Here is a 20,724-nt window from a genome sequence, read left to right as displayed (position 1 = left end):
CTAAAACACACAAACTTGACACAAATTTTATTGCTGAAATATCATAAACCACTTACAAAAGTTCAAGATTACAAGCCATATATTAAGATGAAGAGGATATCACAAGCTACACAGGATTACAAAGTTCAGATGTCTTGCATCCATTGCAACTAAAAGCAAATTAATCACTCCAACAAATGCTAAACCACACATACTTCAATTCTCCACGACAAAAGGCCTAAGGAAACTCCAGAAAGTGAAACCCAAGATGATAAGTCCAACAACAGTTGCTGTGCCTCTGAAAATATTAGTGAAATACTCTCTTCTCAGGGTTGCCAAGAAATGGTTCAAAGTGAACTCGTAGTGCTCATTAAGCTTTTCAGAAATACGACTGAAATAAGAGGACTTAGTTATGCCAATCTGATAGCCGAGTTTGTTAATTAGAGCCGCCACGTCACCGTTGTTACTGAAGTGGTTAACAATGATCTTCTTATCAACAAGCAAATCCACATCTTTTTCAGTGTCGATAAGACCGTCCAATAGCAAAAGATAACTACAAATGTAAGTTTTAGATGGATAAAGACACTGCTCTAGGGCCATGAGGTTTCGAAAAATAGCTTCAGTGTCATGGTCTATCACAAGTTGTGGGACTTTGAAGATATGCATAGGGAATCCGAAGCACCCAAGTAAGCATGTCAAGCTTGGAAAGCAGATCAAGCATGGTAAGCAAGCACATAGGCATGATAAACCAAAGCACGGAAAGCATCCCAAGCACCCAGGGAGTGTTATGCCTAGTAAGCGTCCATTATATTTAACTTTGAATTTCAATCCTGCATCATCAAGTTTTGTGGCACAAAATTGAGTACCAGACTTTGTTGTTTTTGTTTTTTTGGATGAATGCAGAAATTCTTCTTCGCTGGTCCACCGTTTCATTTTACGCTTCCAGTACTCTTCCATGTTTGGCGGACATAACAAATATCTTAACAAATCTGTGAAATGTTTTACTTCCTCACCGATAGGTATGATGGACTTTGGCTCCTTATCCTTATCCTTATCATAGCATCCAAAGTAATTGCGAGAAAGCCTGACAAAGGGAGCATCCTCGTTCTTCAGGTCCTCTTTGTGTTCCTCAATTTGCTTGCCTTCTTTGCAATGGTTGCAAACGGAAGAGTCATTGAAGGCGAACATATATAATTTCTCAAGAACAAAAAAAGGAAGTTGATTCTCAAGTAATATCAAGTCATGTAGTATACCATGTCTTAGCCATGGTTGACTTGATATGTAATCACATTCTTTTTTACAATCTTCTTCTTCTTTCCTCTTAGCTTTTTCTTCTTCTTCTTTCCTCTTAGCTTCTTCTTCTTCTTCTTTCCTCTTACCCTTTTCTTCTTCTTTCCCCTTAGCTTTTTCTTCTTCATCTTTCCTCTTAGCCTCTTCTTTTTCTTTCCTCTTAGCCTCTTCTTCTTTTTCTTTCCTCTTAGCCTCTTCTTCTTTTTCTTTTTTTTCTTTATCCTTTAAGAAGAGCTCTATTATAAAGATGGCATCCAATAGAATCATTTTGACAAAATCTTTACTGTTGAGACTACAGTCTTCCGAATAGCAATGACGGATTTTTATTTCGTTGTCTTCAATTATCTTTAGAAGAGCCAAAAGAATTTTATCGGTGTCGTTAAGATCCTTTTGGCTCTTCTGAGTCCGAAACAAGAAATCCATCAAATACCTCTGTTTGTGCTTTTCCATGTCCTTCAACTCATCGTTGCCGTGATGAAAGGGTCCTATTGAGACTAGCTTAGGGGTGTAGGCTTCTCCATTTACTTTGCACAGTTGCTCAGGAACCCTGTAGATACAGCATTCTGGCCACTCCGAAGGTTCTAGTGGAATGTCTGGTAGAATGTGAATCACCAACTCTTTGCATTCCTCAGCTGCTTCTGCAATGGAATCACGAGCTGGCGGGCACGCCATGATCTTTTCCAACCCACAAGTTTATTTTCCTAGGGACAATCATTGGCAATATAATAATTGGTAGATGATCATTAATATCTTATTACATTTTATTTGCCAATATACCTAAATTCCAATTAATTAGTACATAATGTACATTATTGTAAAAGCATCATTCCGGAAACCAACCGTACAAATATCTGATTTTACCATTTTGACTATCTAATATATCCATTTCCAAGACCCGTACGTGTTGGTGTATTTTAATAAAACTATACAATAAAATAATTATTTTCCAAATATTTGTATTGAGATATATATTATACCTCCTTATGTAAAATGAGATAATAGTACTTATACAATATTTGTACTGCACTAACCACTTTATCTTATTATTTATTTTTCATTATTTTGTGATGTGATTTTTCATTCTGATTCGTAATTAATAATCTTAAATCTATAAAAAGTGAATTGGCATGCTTGAGTTATGCACATAGAATATGTCATATAAATTTGGAGATAAATAGTTTAGGTATAAGTTGTATATAATATGGATCAGAGATCTAATTTAATTTTATTTATGTGATTTTGAGAAAAAGAAAAGAAAAAAGAAAAAAAAGTGCACTTAGTCTCATTGAACTTTCGCCTAATTTGCAATTACCCCCAAACTTTAAAAAGTTATAATTAACCCTTTCAAATTACTAGGTTCTTTCTTTCTTTCTTTTTTGATTTGGAAGGGTTAATTACTAGGTTTTTTCTCTTTGCAACCTATGTCAGCATTTTCGGTTTACTTGGATGAAAAATGAGTAATGTGACTTTCATGTGACTCAAATTATGCAATATTATACCTCTTTGAAATCATTTTTTATTTTTTATTTTTCTATTCGAAATCAATTTTTAATTATTAAAAAAAAAAAAAAAAAAAAAAACTACCATGAAAGGACCTCTAGCTTGGCCATGAGTCTCCATCCGTCCATGGGCCAGAGACCCACAACCACCGTCAGTCATGGGTCTCTGGGTGGAAGGAGACTGGCCCACAACCAAACCAGGGGTCTTAATGGCCGAAGACCCACACTATGGCTGTGGGTCTCCACAGCTAGAGATCGGACACTTTTATTTATTTTTTAATCCAAGAGTGTAATTGTAAATTAACATATCAGGTATAGAGGACAATTTAAGTCACATGCATTGTATGTGATGCATTCTTCTTCGAATTTAATAAAAAAGCTAAGTAGATATAAGGTCATATCCCCAAGTAGTGGTAGTTCAATCGGCTGGTCACTAATTCGAATATCCATTTTCTCTCTTGAGCGGACAAATAATTAAAAAAAAAGTTAAAAGATCGACTCTAACTATTTAAAGTTTGAAAAACATCATAAATATGATTTAAGCGAAGGGGTAAGAGTAACAGCAGTTTGCCAAAAATAAAAGATATGTATTTGATAGATATATTATTTTATAATATAATGCAGACTATTGGAATAAACAATGCAAATGGCTAGCTAGGCAGCTATATCTTGAGGATAACACCTACAGTAGCTAGTAAACATGTCACAGTGGGTGGGATACATGATAGGAAATCTCCTGCAATAGCATGAAACACTTCAAAGAAAATAAATTTTATCTACCCCAGGTCCCCAACCTGCAAGCATTTACTTATAATATATATTAATCTCTAATCAATCTTATTATTACAAGATATTTATAAGCATATGATTTTGTTATTATTTTATGAATATATTGAAATAATAAAAAAATGAAAATCTATATTATTTCTTGTGAACTTGTGAATACTTGAATTTATTTAATTATTTTTTAACAATCAAAGTATTAAATAACTCAACTGGATTATTAAAACAATTCTATAAACTTTTGTCGAAAAGTTAAATAATAAAGTGAAACAAGAAAGTAAGAACCTCCAAATTTCGCTTGCAAGAAATGCTTGTATTGCTTGATATCACCACTCTTGTTGCACTTGTATTTATAGTGCTTGAGGTTGGTCCCCATCAATATCAGGCCTCTTTAATATCTCTCTTCTAATATTGATAAAAAAAAAAGGGGGGGAAAAACAAAAGAAAAGCAAAATCAATCACTAAAATGTTATTGAATTGCAATTAGTTTAATGAGAAATGCTAGAGATCAATATTTTTCCTATAAAGGTAGCCCATATTCTATTACAATTAATCATTAAATTTGTAAGCTTATGTGAGGTCAATAGTGAACCTCAAAAGTCTAATGGTTGATCTATTGAATTTATAGGAGAATATGAGTCAAATATAAAAAACTTATTGACCTCTAGCATATATATAGTTTAATAGGATATGGAAATCGGTAAAGAACAAATGCAAATAAGTCACTATACCCAACTTTCATCTAAAATTGTAACAAAAACCGTCCGTGTGGAACATCAACACCAATCATCTTGCAACATGTGTCATTTATAATTAAAAAACATAACTATAAATATATAAGATAAAAAATAAAAAAATAAAATAAAATAAAAATAAAAAAAAAAAATTGAGGGGGTGGTCAAGGATTTTGGTGATACGTACGGAGCCATGAAGTATTTAGTTTCAAGCTCAATTATTATACTCCAAAGACCTAGTTACATCTTGGTAAAACTACATATACTGATTTTACAATTTTTTTCCATTTTGGTCTCTGGGTGAATATACCATTTTGACACATCCACCATTTTGTAATATATCCATTTTCAAATGGTGAATATACCATTTTGTAATATATCCATTTCCAAGACTATTGTTGGTGTATTTTAATAAAAATATAAAATAAAATTTTTAGTTTTCAAAAATTTGTTATGAGATATATATTATACCTCCTTATGTAAAATGAGATAATAGTTATAGAATATTTGTTTTATCTTATTATTTGATTTTCATTAATTATCTTGTGATTTGATTTTTCATTCTAGCTAACTCGTAATAATCTTAAATATATATAAAAGTGAATTGACGCGCTTGAGTTATGCACATATATATAATATGTCATATAATTTTTAAAATAGATAGATTATGTAAAAGTTGTTTATATGGGTCAGAGAACCAAAAAAATAAAAAATAAAAAGCAATTTGAGTTAAATTAAAGCTTGTTTTGGATTTCATTGGGAAACAAAGTTTTTTTTTTTTCAATGGAGCCATTTTATTTTTAATTGTTTCTCTCACCTGTTTTCTGTTTTTCCCAAAAATTTTCTCACTTTTCAAGGGATCGATTATTATGAGAATATTCTTTCACAATTTTTAATAAAAAGATATTTAAATGTTATAGATAAAAATTTAGCTAATCGGATGTCGGAGGCCTTTAAAAATTCATTAGATAAACTAGATAAATGAGTTTTGAGAAGCTATTTTGCATAAAAATTTGGCTTCTTCATTGGGAATGCTCTTAAAATAGTGAGGCTGCTACTCTAAAAATGTGAGTAGTTAAAATAGAGAAAAATGTACTATGTAATATTTCCATTTCAATTCCAACACCCGTGTTGGTGTATTTTAACTAAAATATACAATAAAATAATTATTTTTCAAAAATTTGTAATAAGATATTATACATCCTTAAGTAAAATGAGATAGTAGTTACACAATATTTGTACTGCACTAACCACTTATCTTATTATTTAATTTTCATTATTTTGTGATTTGATTTTTCATTGTGATTCGTAATATTTAAGAATCTTAAATCTATATAAACGTGAATTGACACGTACGCTTGAGTTATGCACATAAAATATGTCATATAAATTCATAGATAAATAGTTTATGTACAAGTTGTATATAATTACTAGGTTCTTTCACTTTGTTCTCTGTCAGCATTTTCGATTTACATGGACGGAAAATGAGTCGTGACCTCAATGTGACTTAAATTATCCATTATACCTCTCTCTAGAATTATTATTATTATTAAAAAAAAAAAAAAAAAACCAAAAAAAAAAAAAACCAAAAAACCAAAAAACAATGGAAGGAGACCTTCAGCTTAGCCATGAGTCTCCACCACTCCATGGGCCACTGTCGTGGGTCTCTAGGTTGGAGGAGACTGGCCGGTCCACGGCCAAGCCGTGGGTCTTAATGGCCGAAGACCCGCATTATGACCGTGGATTATTAAAACAAAAAATATTTAAATGCATATGATTTTGTTATTATTTTATGAATGTAATGAAATATAAAATGAAAAATTATATTATTTCTATTGAACATTTGAACTTCTTTTATTATTTTCTAACAATGAATCCTATAATCAATCTATTAAGAAACTCAACTGGATTATTAAAACAATTCTAAAACCTCTTATAAAGAGTTTATAATATATAAAAGGGAAAATTACAGTTTACCCCCCCAAAGTTGTCAGCGATTTGCAATTCCGCCTCCAAAGTTTCAATTTTTGCAATCCACCCCCCTAAAGTTTCAATTTTTTGCAATTCAGGCACTCCGTCAGTCAAACCCGCTTTGACTGACGGAACAGTGACCACGTGCGACGTACGTGGTCACTTTATGCGATTTAGTGCCCAAAATACCCCCATCAATAGGTTACACCTTGACCCACGCCCAAACCCATCTTACCCACGCCCCCGACCCTGCTGACCCGACCCAACCCAACCCAACCCAACCCAACCCAACCCAAACCCAAACCAGACTTAAAACAACTAATCAAACACGACAGCCACGCGTTCCGTCATTTTGCCCCCTTTCTCCTTGCTGACTCACGACCGAAAGGGACCCTCTGCTGGTAGAACCCACCTCCGACAGCCACGCGACAAGGTACCCGACAGCCACTCGAGATCAACCCAAAGCTCCATCCTTTGCGCCTTTGTGTACGACGAGGTGAGATTTTGCCCTTATTTGATTCGTAAATTTCCACCGAAATGTGTAGTATCGTTCTAGGGTTTTTCGTAAATTGGGGTTTTCTTGAGGGGGTTTTAATTTGGTAATCCCTAACTCTGTGATGTTGATTTATTGTTAACAAATTTTTGTTTTCTATTGTATATTGATTTATTGCGAAGAGAGAGAGAAATGATGGAGTATACCTCAAGTTCTGGAGCTTCATCTTCACCGCAGAGGCTTTGTTACTGTGAGCGGCCGATGGTTGTAAAAACAGCTCAAACAGAGCACAATTTCGGGAGGAGGTTTGTGGGTTGTGAAAATTACAAGGCACGTTTTATGTTTATGATCAGTGTTGCGAAAATTTGGGCAAGTTCTTCAAACACGTGATTTCTTGTTTATGGTTGTAATTTTTGTAGGGTGTTCTTTAGGGTTTAGGGTAAGTATTGATAATTTCTTGTTTGAATTTCTTGTTTATGGTTTTAATTTTCGTTGTTGGTTATGTGTGTTTAAGTTGAGTAGTGATGGTTGTGGGTTCTTTGTTGGGTTATTTTAGGGTTTAGTTATTTGTTATAATTTGTTTAGGTGTGATGCTTGTGTAATGGTTGAAAACCAGGATTTGTGCAAGTTCTTCAAACTCTTTATCCATTTATTGTTTATGGTTGTAATTTTTGTAGGGTGTTCTTTAGGGTTTAGGGTAAGTATTGATAATTTCTTGTTTAGGGTTTTAATTTTCGTTGTTGGTTATGTGTGTTTAAGTTGAGTAGTGATGGTTGTGGGTTCTTTGTTGGGTTATTTTAGGGTTTAGTTATTTGCTATAATTTGTTTAGGTGTGATGCTTGTGTAATGGTTGAAAACCAAGATTTGTGCAAGTTCTTCAAACTCTTTATCCATTTCTTGTTTATGGTTGTAATTTTTGTAGGGTGTTCTTTAGGGTTTAGGGTAAGTATTGATAATTTCTTGTTTATGGTTTTAATTTTCGTTGGTGGTTATGTATGTTTAAGTTGAGTAGTGATGGTTGTGGGTTCTTTGTTGGGTTATTTTAGGGTTTAGTTATTTGTTATATTTGTTTAGGTGTGATGCTTGTGTAATGGTTGAAAACCAAGATTTGTGCAAGTTCTTCAAACTCTTTATCCATTTCTTGTTTATGGTTGTAATTTTTGTAGGGTGTTCTTTAGGGTTTAGGGTAAGTATTGATAATTTCTTATTTGAGTTTCTTGTTTATGGTTTTAATTTTCGTTGTTGGTTATGTGTGTTTAAGTTGAGTAGTGATGGTTGTGGGTTCTTTGTTGGGTTATTTTAGGGTTTAGTTATTTGCTATAATTTGTTTAGGTGTGATGCTTGTGTAATGGTTGAAAACCAAGATTTGTGCAAGTTCTTCAAACTCTTTATCCATTTCTTGTTTATGGTTGTAATTTTTGTAGGGTGTTCTTTAGGGTTTAGGGTAAGTATTGATAATTTCTTGTTTAGGGTTTTAATTTTCGTTGTTGGTTATGTGTGTTTAAGTTGAGTAGTGATGGTTGTGGGTTCTTTGTTGGGTTATTTTAGGGTTTAGTTATTTGTTATCATTTGTTTAGGGTTTAAGGTTTGAACATGCCATACTTCTCGCGCATGGCTTCTAGTGTCAATATATAAGAGCATCTAGGGTTAGGCGTGATGCTTGTGTTTAGGTTTAGGGTTTAGGTATCGAATTTTATGTGTAATGGTTTTTCAACTACACTATCATATTCAATAGTGTAGCAGAAAAAAAAAAAAAAAAAAAAAAGATTGTGAAAAAAACTTTAACCATTTACCTATTTTAAATATAACTATAAAAAAAATGGGTATGTGTAATATTGTATGTGTTTAGATTGGTGATTAATATGTGTTTACTATTTTATAGATCAACCGAGATTGTGGTTACTTTGAATGGGTTGATCCTGAGCTGTGTGCGAAATGTAAAAGGGTTGGAACTTGGTTCTGGCGAAAGCACCAAAAATTGTTGTCAGAAGCAAAGCGGTGTGAAGACATGGTTCAACTTGAAGTCAGTAAGGTGAAGGTAGAAATGGAGAGAGAAAATCTGTGTTTGAAGGTAGAAATGGATAAAGAAATTGCCCGGTATCATAAGGAAGTAGAGATTGGGGAGATCAAACTCCATGCAGTTAAGAAGAATTACCAAACAATTCTTACGTGTTCCTGGGTAATTTGTTTAAGTGTCATTTTCGTTTTGTTGTTTGGATACACTTCAAGTGGTGCGTATGAATGCAAGCTTGGCCGTTTGAAGTTGAACTGAGGTCTATGTAATTTTGAGATGACATTGTGTTTTTTTTATGTTTGTGTTATTTTGGAAGCACAATGTGGTATTTTGTAACATAAGTAATTGTGGGAGCACAATGCCGTACTTTTTAGAGCCGTGCAATTGTAGAAGCTTATTTGAAATGTAATGTACTTTTTAATGAATTTATTAGTTGGTATGAATGTAATTTCCTGTTTTACGTATACACGAATTGCGTGTATGGCATGTCACTTGGGTATTTTGAGTTTTATTTTTTACCTTTTAAAAATAACATTTATCATTTCAATTAAAAAGTGATTTTTTTTTTTTTTGTTTTTTGTTTTTTAGTAATTTTTGATTCAAACAATATTTAAAAAAAAAATTAATGTGATGTAAAAAGTAAAAATATTAAGAATTAAAAAAAAAAAATTGAGAAATAGTAAGTGGTCAATGCCAAAGGAGCTATTATTATTATCCTATAAGGTGTATGTATCAAAAGATTAAATTAAAAATTAAGAGCATTCCTATTAATCTTTTCAAAGAATTTGAACAGTAATTTTTAAAATGAATCAAATATCAAATTCCTTATATGACAGAGTGATTTTTCTCTTTCGTGGCGTGCCATATCAGCCACTCCACTGAGAATCGGAGCTGATTTATGAGGGGAGCAGAGTAGCTTCGAGGCATTTCTACCGTTGGATGACAATACTTTTTTAACTATGGCACCGAAGAAGTCAAGGACTCGCCGGACTGGGTTGGTGCCCAACCGGAGGAATGGCCACCGGCCGCCAAGTTGTATGGCGGGTAGGAGACACTTGCACTTCTTCAAGATCATACTCCCCTCTTCCATTGACGGCAAGAAACTGGTAATGCATGCCTTCTCACTACCACATATGCTTGTTGCTTTGTTTCTTTGTCTTTTCATGTCTTGAAAGGGAGGGATACATTGACTTGAAAATCAAGAATTATATCCAACGATTCCCACTTATCGTACCCATTTTTGTGGTTATGGCTATCAACCTACCACACATGATCCAATGCCCAAATACGACATCATATAAATTTTATAATGTATATATATGTATATATATATATATATATATATATATATATATATATAAATGGTATGATGCTTGAAAAAGAATGAGTTAAAAAGAAAAAGCAGAGGGTCCCCTGAAGGGGTGAATTGCTTGGGGAACCATCCTCGCAACTTTATCAATCGCATGTTGAAACCAATCCCCAACCAGGCCTTTAAAATTGCAATACAAAACAAACAACCTTTGGATGCATATATCTTAAAAAATATGTTTTCCTTTTACTTGTAATTTATCTCAACGTCCCTTTTTATCTTCCTGAGATTATATATGAATTAATCTAAATTCTTTGATGACAACAAACTCAAAATAATATCATAAGAAATTGGTAAATTAAAACTAAAAGACGAGAAGGGGGGAAAAAGTGGAAAAAGAAGGCCAAATCAACCTTATGTGTCATATATGTAGCAAAACAAGAATCCGGTTTCTAATACAACGATAGAACTAAAAAATTGCACAACAAATTCAAAGAACAAAGATTGAGAGAGGATCTGAGCTATCCAAGAATTTAACGAATTCATTAATAATCTGACACACCGTATGTTGAACTATAATACAAGGCATCTCCAAACACCAATCAATCTCAACGGACCCATGATACGGAATCAACCTCATCCCTTGCTGCCTTATATAATTCAAGCCTTTTCGCACACTGTTGCCTCCTCTCCATCAACGCAGGGTCTTCATCCAACAACTGTGAAAGCTGCTTACCCTGAAATAGAAGCCCAACACTATGATTAATTACTCAAGTAACAGAGATTTTCCATGTTTAACATATAAAAGAAGCCCTCTGGCACACAAGCCTCACAAACAAGCTGGAAACACGTTTGCAGGGTGACGATTTTCACCAAAAGATTTGCTGCCCTCGAATATTTTTGTCAATGATTCACGATAATCTTCGACCATTGAACAAAAAACCTTTAACAAGATGGATTTTTTAATTACCACTATCTGATAATACTGATGAAACCGCACAAAAATTTTTTGAACAGAATAGGCAAAATAATTTTTTTTTCTTTCTTCTAGAGTAAACAATTCAATTCACACTAGAAGTAGTTTTTTAACCCCCCCCCCCCCCTCAAGAGTCAAGACCAACTACTAGTATGTAGGTTAACCCCATTCCAATATTGCTTCAGCCAATACTAGCATATAGGCTAAGTCTAACAAAAAAACAAAAACTGGAAGTAACATATGGTCAGCAAAACTGAAATTATCTTATAATAGACGTCTGCCCATAAATCAATCAAAAGAAATCATCCTTTTGAGGAAAATACATGGCCAAAATTTTTTTAAGAAGATTTCAAAATTGGTCAAACAAAAAAATTTTGTGTTTTACACAATCAAAGCCCATACATTGATCTTTAAAACCACAAAGTATTATTTAACAATTAACATCAAAAGTATTATTTAAATTATGTGTTTTACACAATCTAAAGTTTTGAACAGTTAACGGCTTCCACAGAAAAATGGAAGCCTATAATCAAATTTTAAATTAAGATAAATTCATGTGTTTACTATCTACAATGCATATTGCATTAACCCTTCGAAAAATAGACTTGGTAGAAAATAGAAATACAATCTAAGTCAGAAATAGAACCAAATAGAACCTGATATGCCATATATTAAATAAGCATAAAGAAAAACAACTCCACTCAATGAGATTGAACCAATTACACAATAGATTAATTCAAGTTCCACAGCAAGTAAAAATGCCACTTTACTAATGACTTGTCTGAAAGAAAGTGCAAGGTTTGATCTTACCTTCAATAATTTGTGAACAAAATCAGCCGAAGTACTTGGTCCAAATACCTAAAACAAAATGAACGTATCATTTGCTGTAATAACAGTAGAATCGAAATAAGAAGATCTGGCTATTGAAGTGAAAATAATAATCTAGACGTGTCAAGATGAAGAACTATAAATTGAACACATACCCCCCAGAGTTATGCAAATCGTTGGTGCAAGTAACCAACTAACACATTCACAATTTCTATACAAAAAATGTCCACATTTCCAACCTACTTCCAACCGAGTCGAAACTTACCTGCAACACATTACCAACTTCCTACCACATATGCTGTTATCCATACATATATCCAACAACCAACCACACCACATATATTGTTATCCATACACATTACAAATGAAAATCACATATTTTGTTATCCATACACATTACCAAAAAAAAAAACATATCAAAACCACAAAAAACACATAAGGCTAGTTGTCCATGACTTTACGGCTTCCATTGTGGATTGAGCCGTTTCCTCTTGCCTTCCATAATTTCAATACCCTTTTCTACTGTTGTTGCAATGCGTTTTCCTTTCAACTTTGCGATATTATCAGACTTTGCTACAGTACCATCAGCATGTGAAGGTGCAGCAGTAGTAGGTGCAGCTACCCCACCTCTGCCTGCACCACTTCTGCCTGCAACACTTATGCCTACCCCACCTCTGCCTGCCCCACCTCTGCCTGCAACATCAATGCTTGCCCCACCTCTGCCTGCAACATCAATGCCTACACCACCTCTGCCTCCACCACCTCGAATTGCAAATCCCCTCCCCATTTTAGCCCTTCTAGGTCCACTACCCATAGCTTTCCATCCAGTTCCACCACCTCTAGTTCTAGGCCCTGTACGTGAAGGTTGGGTTCCAGCGGGGACCTCTTCAGTGAGGTCAATATGTACAGGAGCCCGGGTCGGTGTACTACGGAAAATACCTCTAATCCTATCAGATGTACGAGTCCTTGATGCAAGACCTCCTGTGACCATTACAGGAATTTCAAGGGCATCTTCTGTACCTTCCACCCTGCCTCATGATGCAGGTAAGGCAATTCCTACCCCAGGTTCAAAGGGGGCGAGATCGTCATTTTGGTTTTCAACAGGTGGAAGTGTTGCGCCTCTTTCAGCTCCAAATCCAGGGGGAGGTGTGTGCTCCCTTTCATCAACAAGTCTGGGGATTACAAATCCACGTGGAGCATGTGTAGGCTGACCTTTCCCCTTACCCTTCTGCAAAAACAACAAATGAAAATATATATATATATACAAAATAAATAAGTACTAGATGGTAGCAAAGATGTTATATGTCATATTAGGGTTTATGTGAATAAATGTACAAAGTAAAGACGGTTATCATATAGTTAAGTACCTTGAGTATGGTGGATGCTTGTGGACCAGCGGTTGACCCAGATGCTGTATTGTTCTTCTTCAAGTCCTCTTTATTCTAAACAATACCATAGAAAGTAAGAACAAATTATGAACTAATAAAAATATACCCATTATGTGTTGGGTATGACAAAACCTACTACTAAAACAACATAATTTCCAAGTACCTTTACTGCATTTGATGACTGGCTGGGACCACCACTGCCACTACTTTTCACCTCCTTAGCTTTCTGCTAACATCAAATATAACAATTGTCAAGTGACTACATTTGCCTACAAACCGTAAAAAAATGGCAGTACAAGCGCCTAAAAATGTCTACCTTGCCCACAACACGTGCCTTGCTTTTACCAGTTGATCAAGTATTGGACCCAACACTTTGTGACTGCATAAAAAAATTGGAAACAAATATTAGCATGTCATACAAAGTCTAAAACAAGCCAGTTAAAACCAGGTTATCTATTAAGGACGATTTAATAGGGTTGAATAACACTTACACTTGCTGTAGGGGGGGTATTAAGCTGATTTCCTGAAGATTGATTAAGTGGACAGCTCCTCTTATTGTGACCCAAACCAGTACACTTCGCACATCTCATCCTTGCTCCAAATTTCCTAATTCGGTTCGGATTTTTGGGGTCCCTACTCTCATTAGGAGCCCTCTTTCTTAACCTCTTTGGTCTCCCGGGGGCTACTCTAATTGTAGGTGGTTCCAAATGATCATGTCTGGTCTTTATCCATTGTTCCTCACTAGGCATTGGGTAAATTATTGGTGCATATGCCTTCTTGTACGTCTCGATTGTGTAGAATTCATCAACATAGTCCTCCGGATTCCCACAATCATAGAGTACAGCAGCAAATGCATGGGGATAGGGGATTCCAGTGATTTCCCATTGCCTGCAACCACATCGTCTTCTACGTAGGTCTACCATATACTGTTTGTTGCTGGGAGCAGAAACCTCAAACATTCCATCACCAGCATAGGTTGCAATGCAGTCCATTGTGTCCAACCCAATTGGCTCCAACTTTTGCCCAATCCTTGGGCACAACCTCCCTGTCAACTTCGCAATCCCTTTCCTCTTAGCCTGATATCTCCTCAATAACTTTTTTCTTATCATTTCCAATATTGTCAAAATAGGCTTGTCACGAGCCTTGAGGATGTATGAGTTGAAACACTCACAGATATTGTTCACTAACAACTCACACCTTGGAGATTCATTAAACCAAGCCCGAGACCACCCACAGGGGTCAATCTTGTTCAAGTAATCGTATGCATCCTTACTAAGTTTCTTCAATTCTTCCATATGAGTTGTAAACTCATGTTCAGCGTATGCGGTTGCTGCAACCCACAACTGCTCTTTCAATGCCAATCCTTTATGGCCTTCCAAGTCTCTGAAGTTGGCATACAGATGCCTAACACAAATTTGATGATCCGCTATTGGAAGCACAGACGCTAAAGCTGGCATGAGACCCTGCACAACAAATTCATAATGCATGAAAAAATGACCAAAATAATAAAATTATTTAACAAATTTGTTTAAGTGTGATTTGAACATTATGAGCAAAAATTAAATGTAACATAACTTACTTTTTGTCTATCCGAAATAAATGTTGGTCTGCAGCCCCGTTCATGCACTCCAAGATCGGACACTAGGGTTTCCAAAAACCATGTCCAAGAGTCTTTGGTCTCAGCTTCGACAACAGCAAATGCGATTGGGTACATATTATTATTCCCATCCCTTACAACTGCAGCTAACAGTTGTCCCTTGAATGGCCCTTTCAAGAAGCATCCATCCACCCCTATGACAGGCCTACAACCATCCAAAAACCCCTTCTTCATTGCAGCAAGAGAAAAATACAGTCTTCCAAACTTTGGAAGCACATTTGGGTTTGGCCTGTCAACCTTCATCATCATACAGCTTCCCCTATTCGTTTGTCTCAATGTCTCGCAATAATCCCACTGGTGACCATATTGGTCTTCAAACTTCCCGTATATTTTTTGACATGCCTTGGCCCTAGCCCTATACATCATACTTGGACTCACATCCACTTTCCACTTTTCCTTCACTTCATGTTGTATGACATTCAAGGGCATATTCGGCTGAATTCGGAACTTCTCAATCAACTTGTTCGATATCCAAGTTGAGTTCACAATGGAGTTCTTGTATTGCCTACCACACACATGTTTAGGCTGCATAGATCTTATCTGAAATGTTTGTTCATCAGAAACCTTCCTTGCATATACTCGGTACCGACACTTGTCATCCCTACACACAACAATAGACTTTCTTCTTTCATTCTTTTTGAACCTAATTTCCTTGCCCCTCAAAAGATTGTACTCCTTAACTGCTTCTCTAAATGTTTGTATGTCTGGGAAAGTCATGTAGAGATGCAGCTCTGGGTTAACTAGGTCCATTCGCTGAAATTCGGGCGTTTTTGTAGATGTCCCTTCAACTTCTTCATCACTACGGGGTGGTGACTCCAATATGTCACTTCTAGCCAATTCTGAGTTTGTGTCATCATCATCTACTTCTTCAAATTTTTTATTTTTCTTACGCCCACTTTCGGACCTAATAGAAGCATTAGTTCTGCGGGCCTCACTATGGTTCCCATCTTCTTCATCACCTGTTTCTTCCTCCTCACCCTCATTGTCATAACCACCATCACCATCACCAACGGTTCCAGCTTCACTAGTTCCTGCTCCGGTTGCTCCAGTTCCAGTATCGCCTTCGTCAACATCTACATCAAATAAATCCTCGTCATCACTGAGTTTGCCTTTCCACCAAGGGTCATTGTAATCAACCCTTCCCTCCCCTTCATCGTCATCTTCTCCTTCGTAATCCTGAACATCACCCTGACCCTCCCCAAAACACACGACATACAAATGCACAATATATTGCCCTTTATGGCAACCAACCATGAACAATACGTCGGCATCAGAGCTGATTAAATGCAAACCCCCCATTAACGTCTTATAAGGTTCTCTGAAGTATATTAGATCCCCTGGCTTGTACCCGTAGTCTTTACAAATATCTTCAAGCTCAAAAAAAGACAAGTTGTCAGGATCATACCCTTCACCATGAACAGCAACTTCTCCCCCCACGTAATTGCAACCACAACTTCTGTCGAATCTACTGCCATACCTAACCTCGAACACTAGATTCAAAGACATCCTACAAAAATAATGAATAAAATGTATGAGAAGCAGCTTTAAATAAGTTTACCAATATAATTATTGCTTAAGAATGAAGTTATGCAAATCTAAGCTCAAACCCTAAAAATACATACAAATATTTTGGAAGCAAGACAACCAGGTGATAATTCAAATATTTGTTAGGGTTAGGATTTAGGGTTTAGGTTTCTTAATATTTGAGAGGAATGTGTAGCGTGGTGTCTTGTGTGCACATAACGTAAGCTGGAGTGTCACATCAATAATATGAGTTATAATACTACATTGACTGTTAGAGTAAATGATTTTCAACATTGCATGGAATCTAATTTGATTATGTAGCTGATTACAAATTAAAGCCAAATCTGTAAAAATATAGACATGCATAATAGAATAGTGAAGCTAGTTAATTACATTAGAAAGAAAAGGAGAAAAAAAAAAAAAAGGAGGAAAGACTGTTAGAGTAAATAATTTTAACCAATACCCCTAAATCGCACTTATTGAAACCTCTAGCTCAAAAGACCTAAATGGTATAGATTTTACCTTATTATTTATCACTATTTATTAATGAAATACTAAATATTGTTCAAACTTATCCTTACATAAAACTACCCTAGCTATTATAGAACAATCAATCAATCCAATTACATGAAACTCCCACAAACATGATGGTTATTAAAGGTTCATATGTCATACCTTTTTATTTTTTATGTAATACATAATGAAACCCTAAACCCTAAACCCAAGTAACTGCAGCTCTACCCAACGACTTTCAAATTTGGCATTATCATTATTTTAGGGTGTTAATTAATTCAGCTTATCATCTCATCTCCTCTGCTTGAAGAAAAACATATGCCATCTTACCTAACACTAACATCGTATTGGAAGAAAATATATATACATGTTTCTGGAAGAACATTTCTATAATATATTGTGATTCTCCTTTTCTTTTCTTGTAATTAAGTCTTAGCGTAATTGCTGACATTTATGCTTCGTGGAAAAAAAAAATTAACGTAAATTTGGAGCAAGAAAGTCATAATCATATAATTACTAATAGATTTTACTTTCAATCTTCAAAAGGAGAAAAAGAGTTGTATAGTAAGAAGATGAAATAAAATTAATGATATATTCTTCACGTGCACATATAACATATTTCATACTGGTTGATGTAACGTGTTTTAAACGTGATATGAGAAACCACTTAAAACACGTTATATGATGTTCTCAATGGCTAACTAAATCGACTGGAGACCACGTCTTATGAAACGAAAGTCACTAGTTCGAATCTCTCTCTCTTTTTTTTTTTTTTTTTTTTGTCTTTTCTTGATAAATGAATGCAAATAGTAGTATTTTTCATAAAATAAAGAGATAATTTAGTGAATTAAGATAATAAAATTAGTTTTTTCAACTTTTTAGTCGATTTTATGCTTCTTGAAATGGTGGATAATTGGTGATTAAGTTTTATCAATCCTGGGTAAGTTTTATCCAAAAGAATATTTCAATGACCATTAATCAATTAATAAATAATCAGGCTGATCTTGAAATGAGAAAATTATTGTTTGGCGTGGACCCAACTTCTTTGTCTCTAACATGATATATATATAGGGGTATTAAATTGGGCAGCTAGTGTGAACTGAGTGATGCTGATAATTAAGAATGCTCATAAATTGGGTTATTTCTTTTTAATTGGTGAATTAATTATTGTATGATTGTTGAATGTTACAATCAATGATGCAACTTCTATATAATCAATTTAAAGGATGTAAAACCGTACGAGGTGAGAACTAAAAGCTTGTGAAATAACTTTTATAAAATCTAAAAAAGTACTAATAGATTTGTTTTGTTTTTTACAAGATAAGAAAATGAACTACAACAACAAACAAACCGGAAATAAAAATCAGAAAATATAGAAGCAATTTAATGATAAAACTCAATTTAGACAAACAGTTAGCTAGCATCTCACTGCTTCGGAGGGAGATCTCCAAAGTGGAAGAAAATTGGGAGTGCAAACTAGAGGACCACTTTTGATATACATGCAAATCATAAAAGAGGACCACTTTTGATATACATGCAAATCAGAAAAAAAACATTGGGACCACTTTTGTTCACACGACAACATTATACAATTTGGGGACCACTTTTGTTCAAACACAAACAACCAAGTTTACTCTCTCTCTTCGCAATAAATCAATATACAATAGAAAACAAAAATTTGTTAACAATAAATCAACATCACAGAGTTAGGGATTACCAAATTAACACCCCCTCAAGAAAACCCCAATTTACGAAAAACCCTAGAAAGCTACTACATGGTTCGGTGAAAATTTTCTAATCAAAATGGGCAAAATCTCACCTCGTCGTACACAAAGGCGCAAAGGATGGAGCTTTGGGTTGATCTCGAGTGGGTGTCGGGTACCTTGTCGCGTGGCTGTCGGAGGTGGGTTCTACCAGCAGAGGGTCCCTTTCGCTCGTGAGTCAGCAAGGAGAACCAAGCAAAATGACGGAATGCCTGATTTCACGTGTTTGATTAGTTGTTTTAAGTCTGGTTTGGGTTGGGTTGGGTTGGGTTGGGTTGGGTCGGATCAGCAGGGTCGGGGGCGTGGGTAAGATGGGTTTGGGCGTGGGTCAAGGTGTAACCAATTGATGGGGGTATTTTGGGCACTAAATCGCATAAAGTGACCACGTGCGTCGCACGTGGTCACTGTTCCGTCAGTCAAAGCGGGTTTGACTGACGGAGTGCCTGAATTGCAAAAAATTGAAACTTTAGGGGGGTGGATTGCAAAAATTGAAACTTTGGAGGCGGAATTGCAAATCGCTGACAACTTTGGGGGGGTAAACTGTAATTTTCCCTTCTAAAAAAGTGTCTCTTTACATAATCAGAGGGCAAAATGGTAATTCAAATATAAAAGACAGAATTATTCAGACATCTTTTTAAATTCATTACATTTAGGAAGGGAAAATTAGTAGTTTTGCAATCTAAATAAATGTCAAAAGACAAAAATAACCTTATCTAACTAAATCATGATGAACAAAGAGTAAGGGCAAAATAATAAATTTAAAGTGCAAAAGAAAAATCATTATTTGGCTTGCATTCCAACTTTCTATATATCTTTAAGTAAAGGTAATTTTTTTCTCAAAAAAAAAAAGTAAAGGTAATTTTTTATTTTTTGGTTAAATACTATTCCAGTACCAATGGTTTGCACCAAAATCAAATAGTTACTCGAGTTTTCAAAATTAGTGCAAATGGTACCTATGGTAAGTCAATAAACGCAATTAGTACCTCTGTTAAGATTCTGTTAATGTTTTTAACGAAATGCCACATCACCCTTATACGTGGGCGCCACGTGGCGTGGTGCCTGAGTTTTTGGGTGCCACATAATATTTTTTTTTATTTTTTTTTTAAAAAAAAAAAGAAAAAGAAGAAGAAGAAAATACGCTGGGTGGCCAAACCACCCCATAGGAGGTGGTCGGCCACCCCCAGGCCAGTCGTCTCGGGGTAGTAGAACCACCCCCATGGCCTAAGGGCCACCCCTTTGTGCCATGGGGGTGGTTCGGCCACCCCTAGACGGCGGGTCTGGGGGTGGCTGAACAACCCCCAGGCCAAACGGGGTGGCTGGCCACCCCAGCATATATTTCTTCTTCTTTTTTTTTTTTTCTTTTTTTTTTTTTAAATAAAATGTTACGTAGCCCCAAAAAAACTCAGGTACCATGCCACGTGGTGCCCATGTGTAAGGGTGATGTGGCGTTTCATTAAAAACATTGACAAAATCTTGACAGAGGTACCAAGTGAGTTTATTGGCTTACCACAGGTACCATTTGCGATATTTTTGAAAACTCAGGTGGCTATTTGATTTTTGGTGCAAACCACAGGTACTTGAATAGCATTTAACCCTTTATTTTTTTTTAATGAAAGATAAAATATATTCAATCAAGCCACTCGTTTTACAGGAATAGGAAAAAAAAAACTTGTTTTACAGGCCTTTTCAGCAAATGGCAGAGAGATATGGTGCCAAATGCCGAGAGAAAAGAAAAAGAGAAGGGAGGGAGGCCGTAGAGAAAATGGAAAGAAAAAGAAAAAAAGGGGAGAGAAACGAAAAGTAAAAAGGGAGAGAGATAAATTATATTTGTTTAATCAATAGGTGAGTGAATAATAATCTTTAAATTGGGAAAAATATAAAAAAGCCCCCTAAACTATCAGCCGTTTTCGATTTAGCCTCATAATATTTAAAAAGTGATAAAGTAGCCCCCAAACTACCAAACTATTATATTTTGGCCACTCCGTTAGTCAAAACCATCGGTT

General features: G+C 35.2%; 2 protein-coding genes across 2 annotated transcripts; both read right to left on the bottom strand.

Annotated features, from left to right (window-relative positions):
• Positions 1–195: 195 nt before the first annotated feature.
• On the bottom strand, positions 196–1,941 carry LOC132180578 (uncharacterized). Its single transcript, XM_059593455.1, has 2 exons — positions 1,476–1,941; positions 196–1,268 (listed from the first exon to the last, which is right to left on the bottom strand). The coding sequence occupies exons 1-2, from the start codon at positions 1,939–1,941 to the stop codon at positions 196–198; spliced, it is 1,539 nt and encodes a 512-aa protein (XP_059449438.1).
• A 10,392-nt stretch (positions 1,942–12,333) lies between these two features.
• LOC132180577 (uncharacterized) lies at positions 12,334–12,867 on the bottom strand. The gene has a single exon (XM_059593454.1). The coding sequence runs from the start codon at positions 12,865–12,867 to the stop codon at positions 12,334–12,336; it is 534 nt and encodes a 177-aa protein (XP_059449437.1).
• Between the last annotated feature and the right edge of the window lie 7,857 nt (positions 12,868–20,724).

The sequence above is a fragment of the Corylus avellana genome, chromosome ca5, assembly GCF_901000735.1.
Source record: "Corylus avellana chromosome ca5, CavTom2PMs-1.0".
NCBI lineage: Eukaryota > Viridiplantae > Streptophyta > Magnoliopsida > Fagales > Betulaceae > Corylus > Corylus avellana.
Note: the sequence above shows the minus strand (reverse complement) of the source record. Positions and strands in the feature narration are given on the sequence as shown.

Bases quoted from the DNA above. Each gene is read 5' to 3' on its own strand.
- LOC132180578 (XM_059593455.1), bottom strand. From the start codon at position 1,941: ATGGCGTGCCCGCCAGCTCGTGATTCCATTGCAGAAGCAGCTGAGGAA. The intron at 1,269-1,475 runs AAAAAGAAGAAG...GTAAAAAAGAAT, and splicing joins AAAGGATAAAGAAAAAAAAG to GTGATTACATATCAAGTCAA.
- LOC132180577 (XM_059593454.1), bottom strand. From the start codon at position 12,867: ATGGTCACAGGAGGTCTTGCATCAAGGACTCGTACATCTGATAGGATT.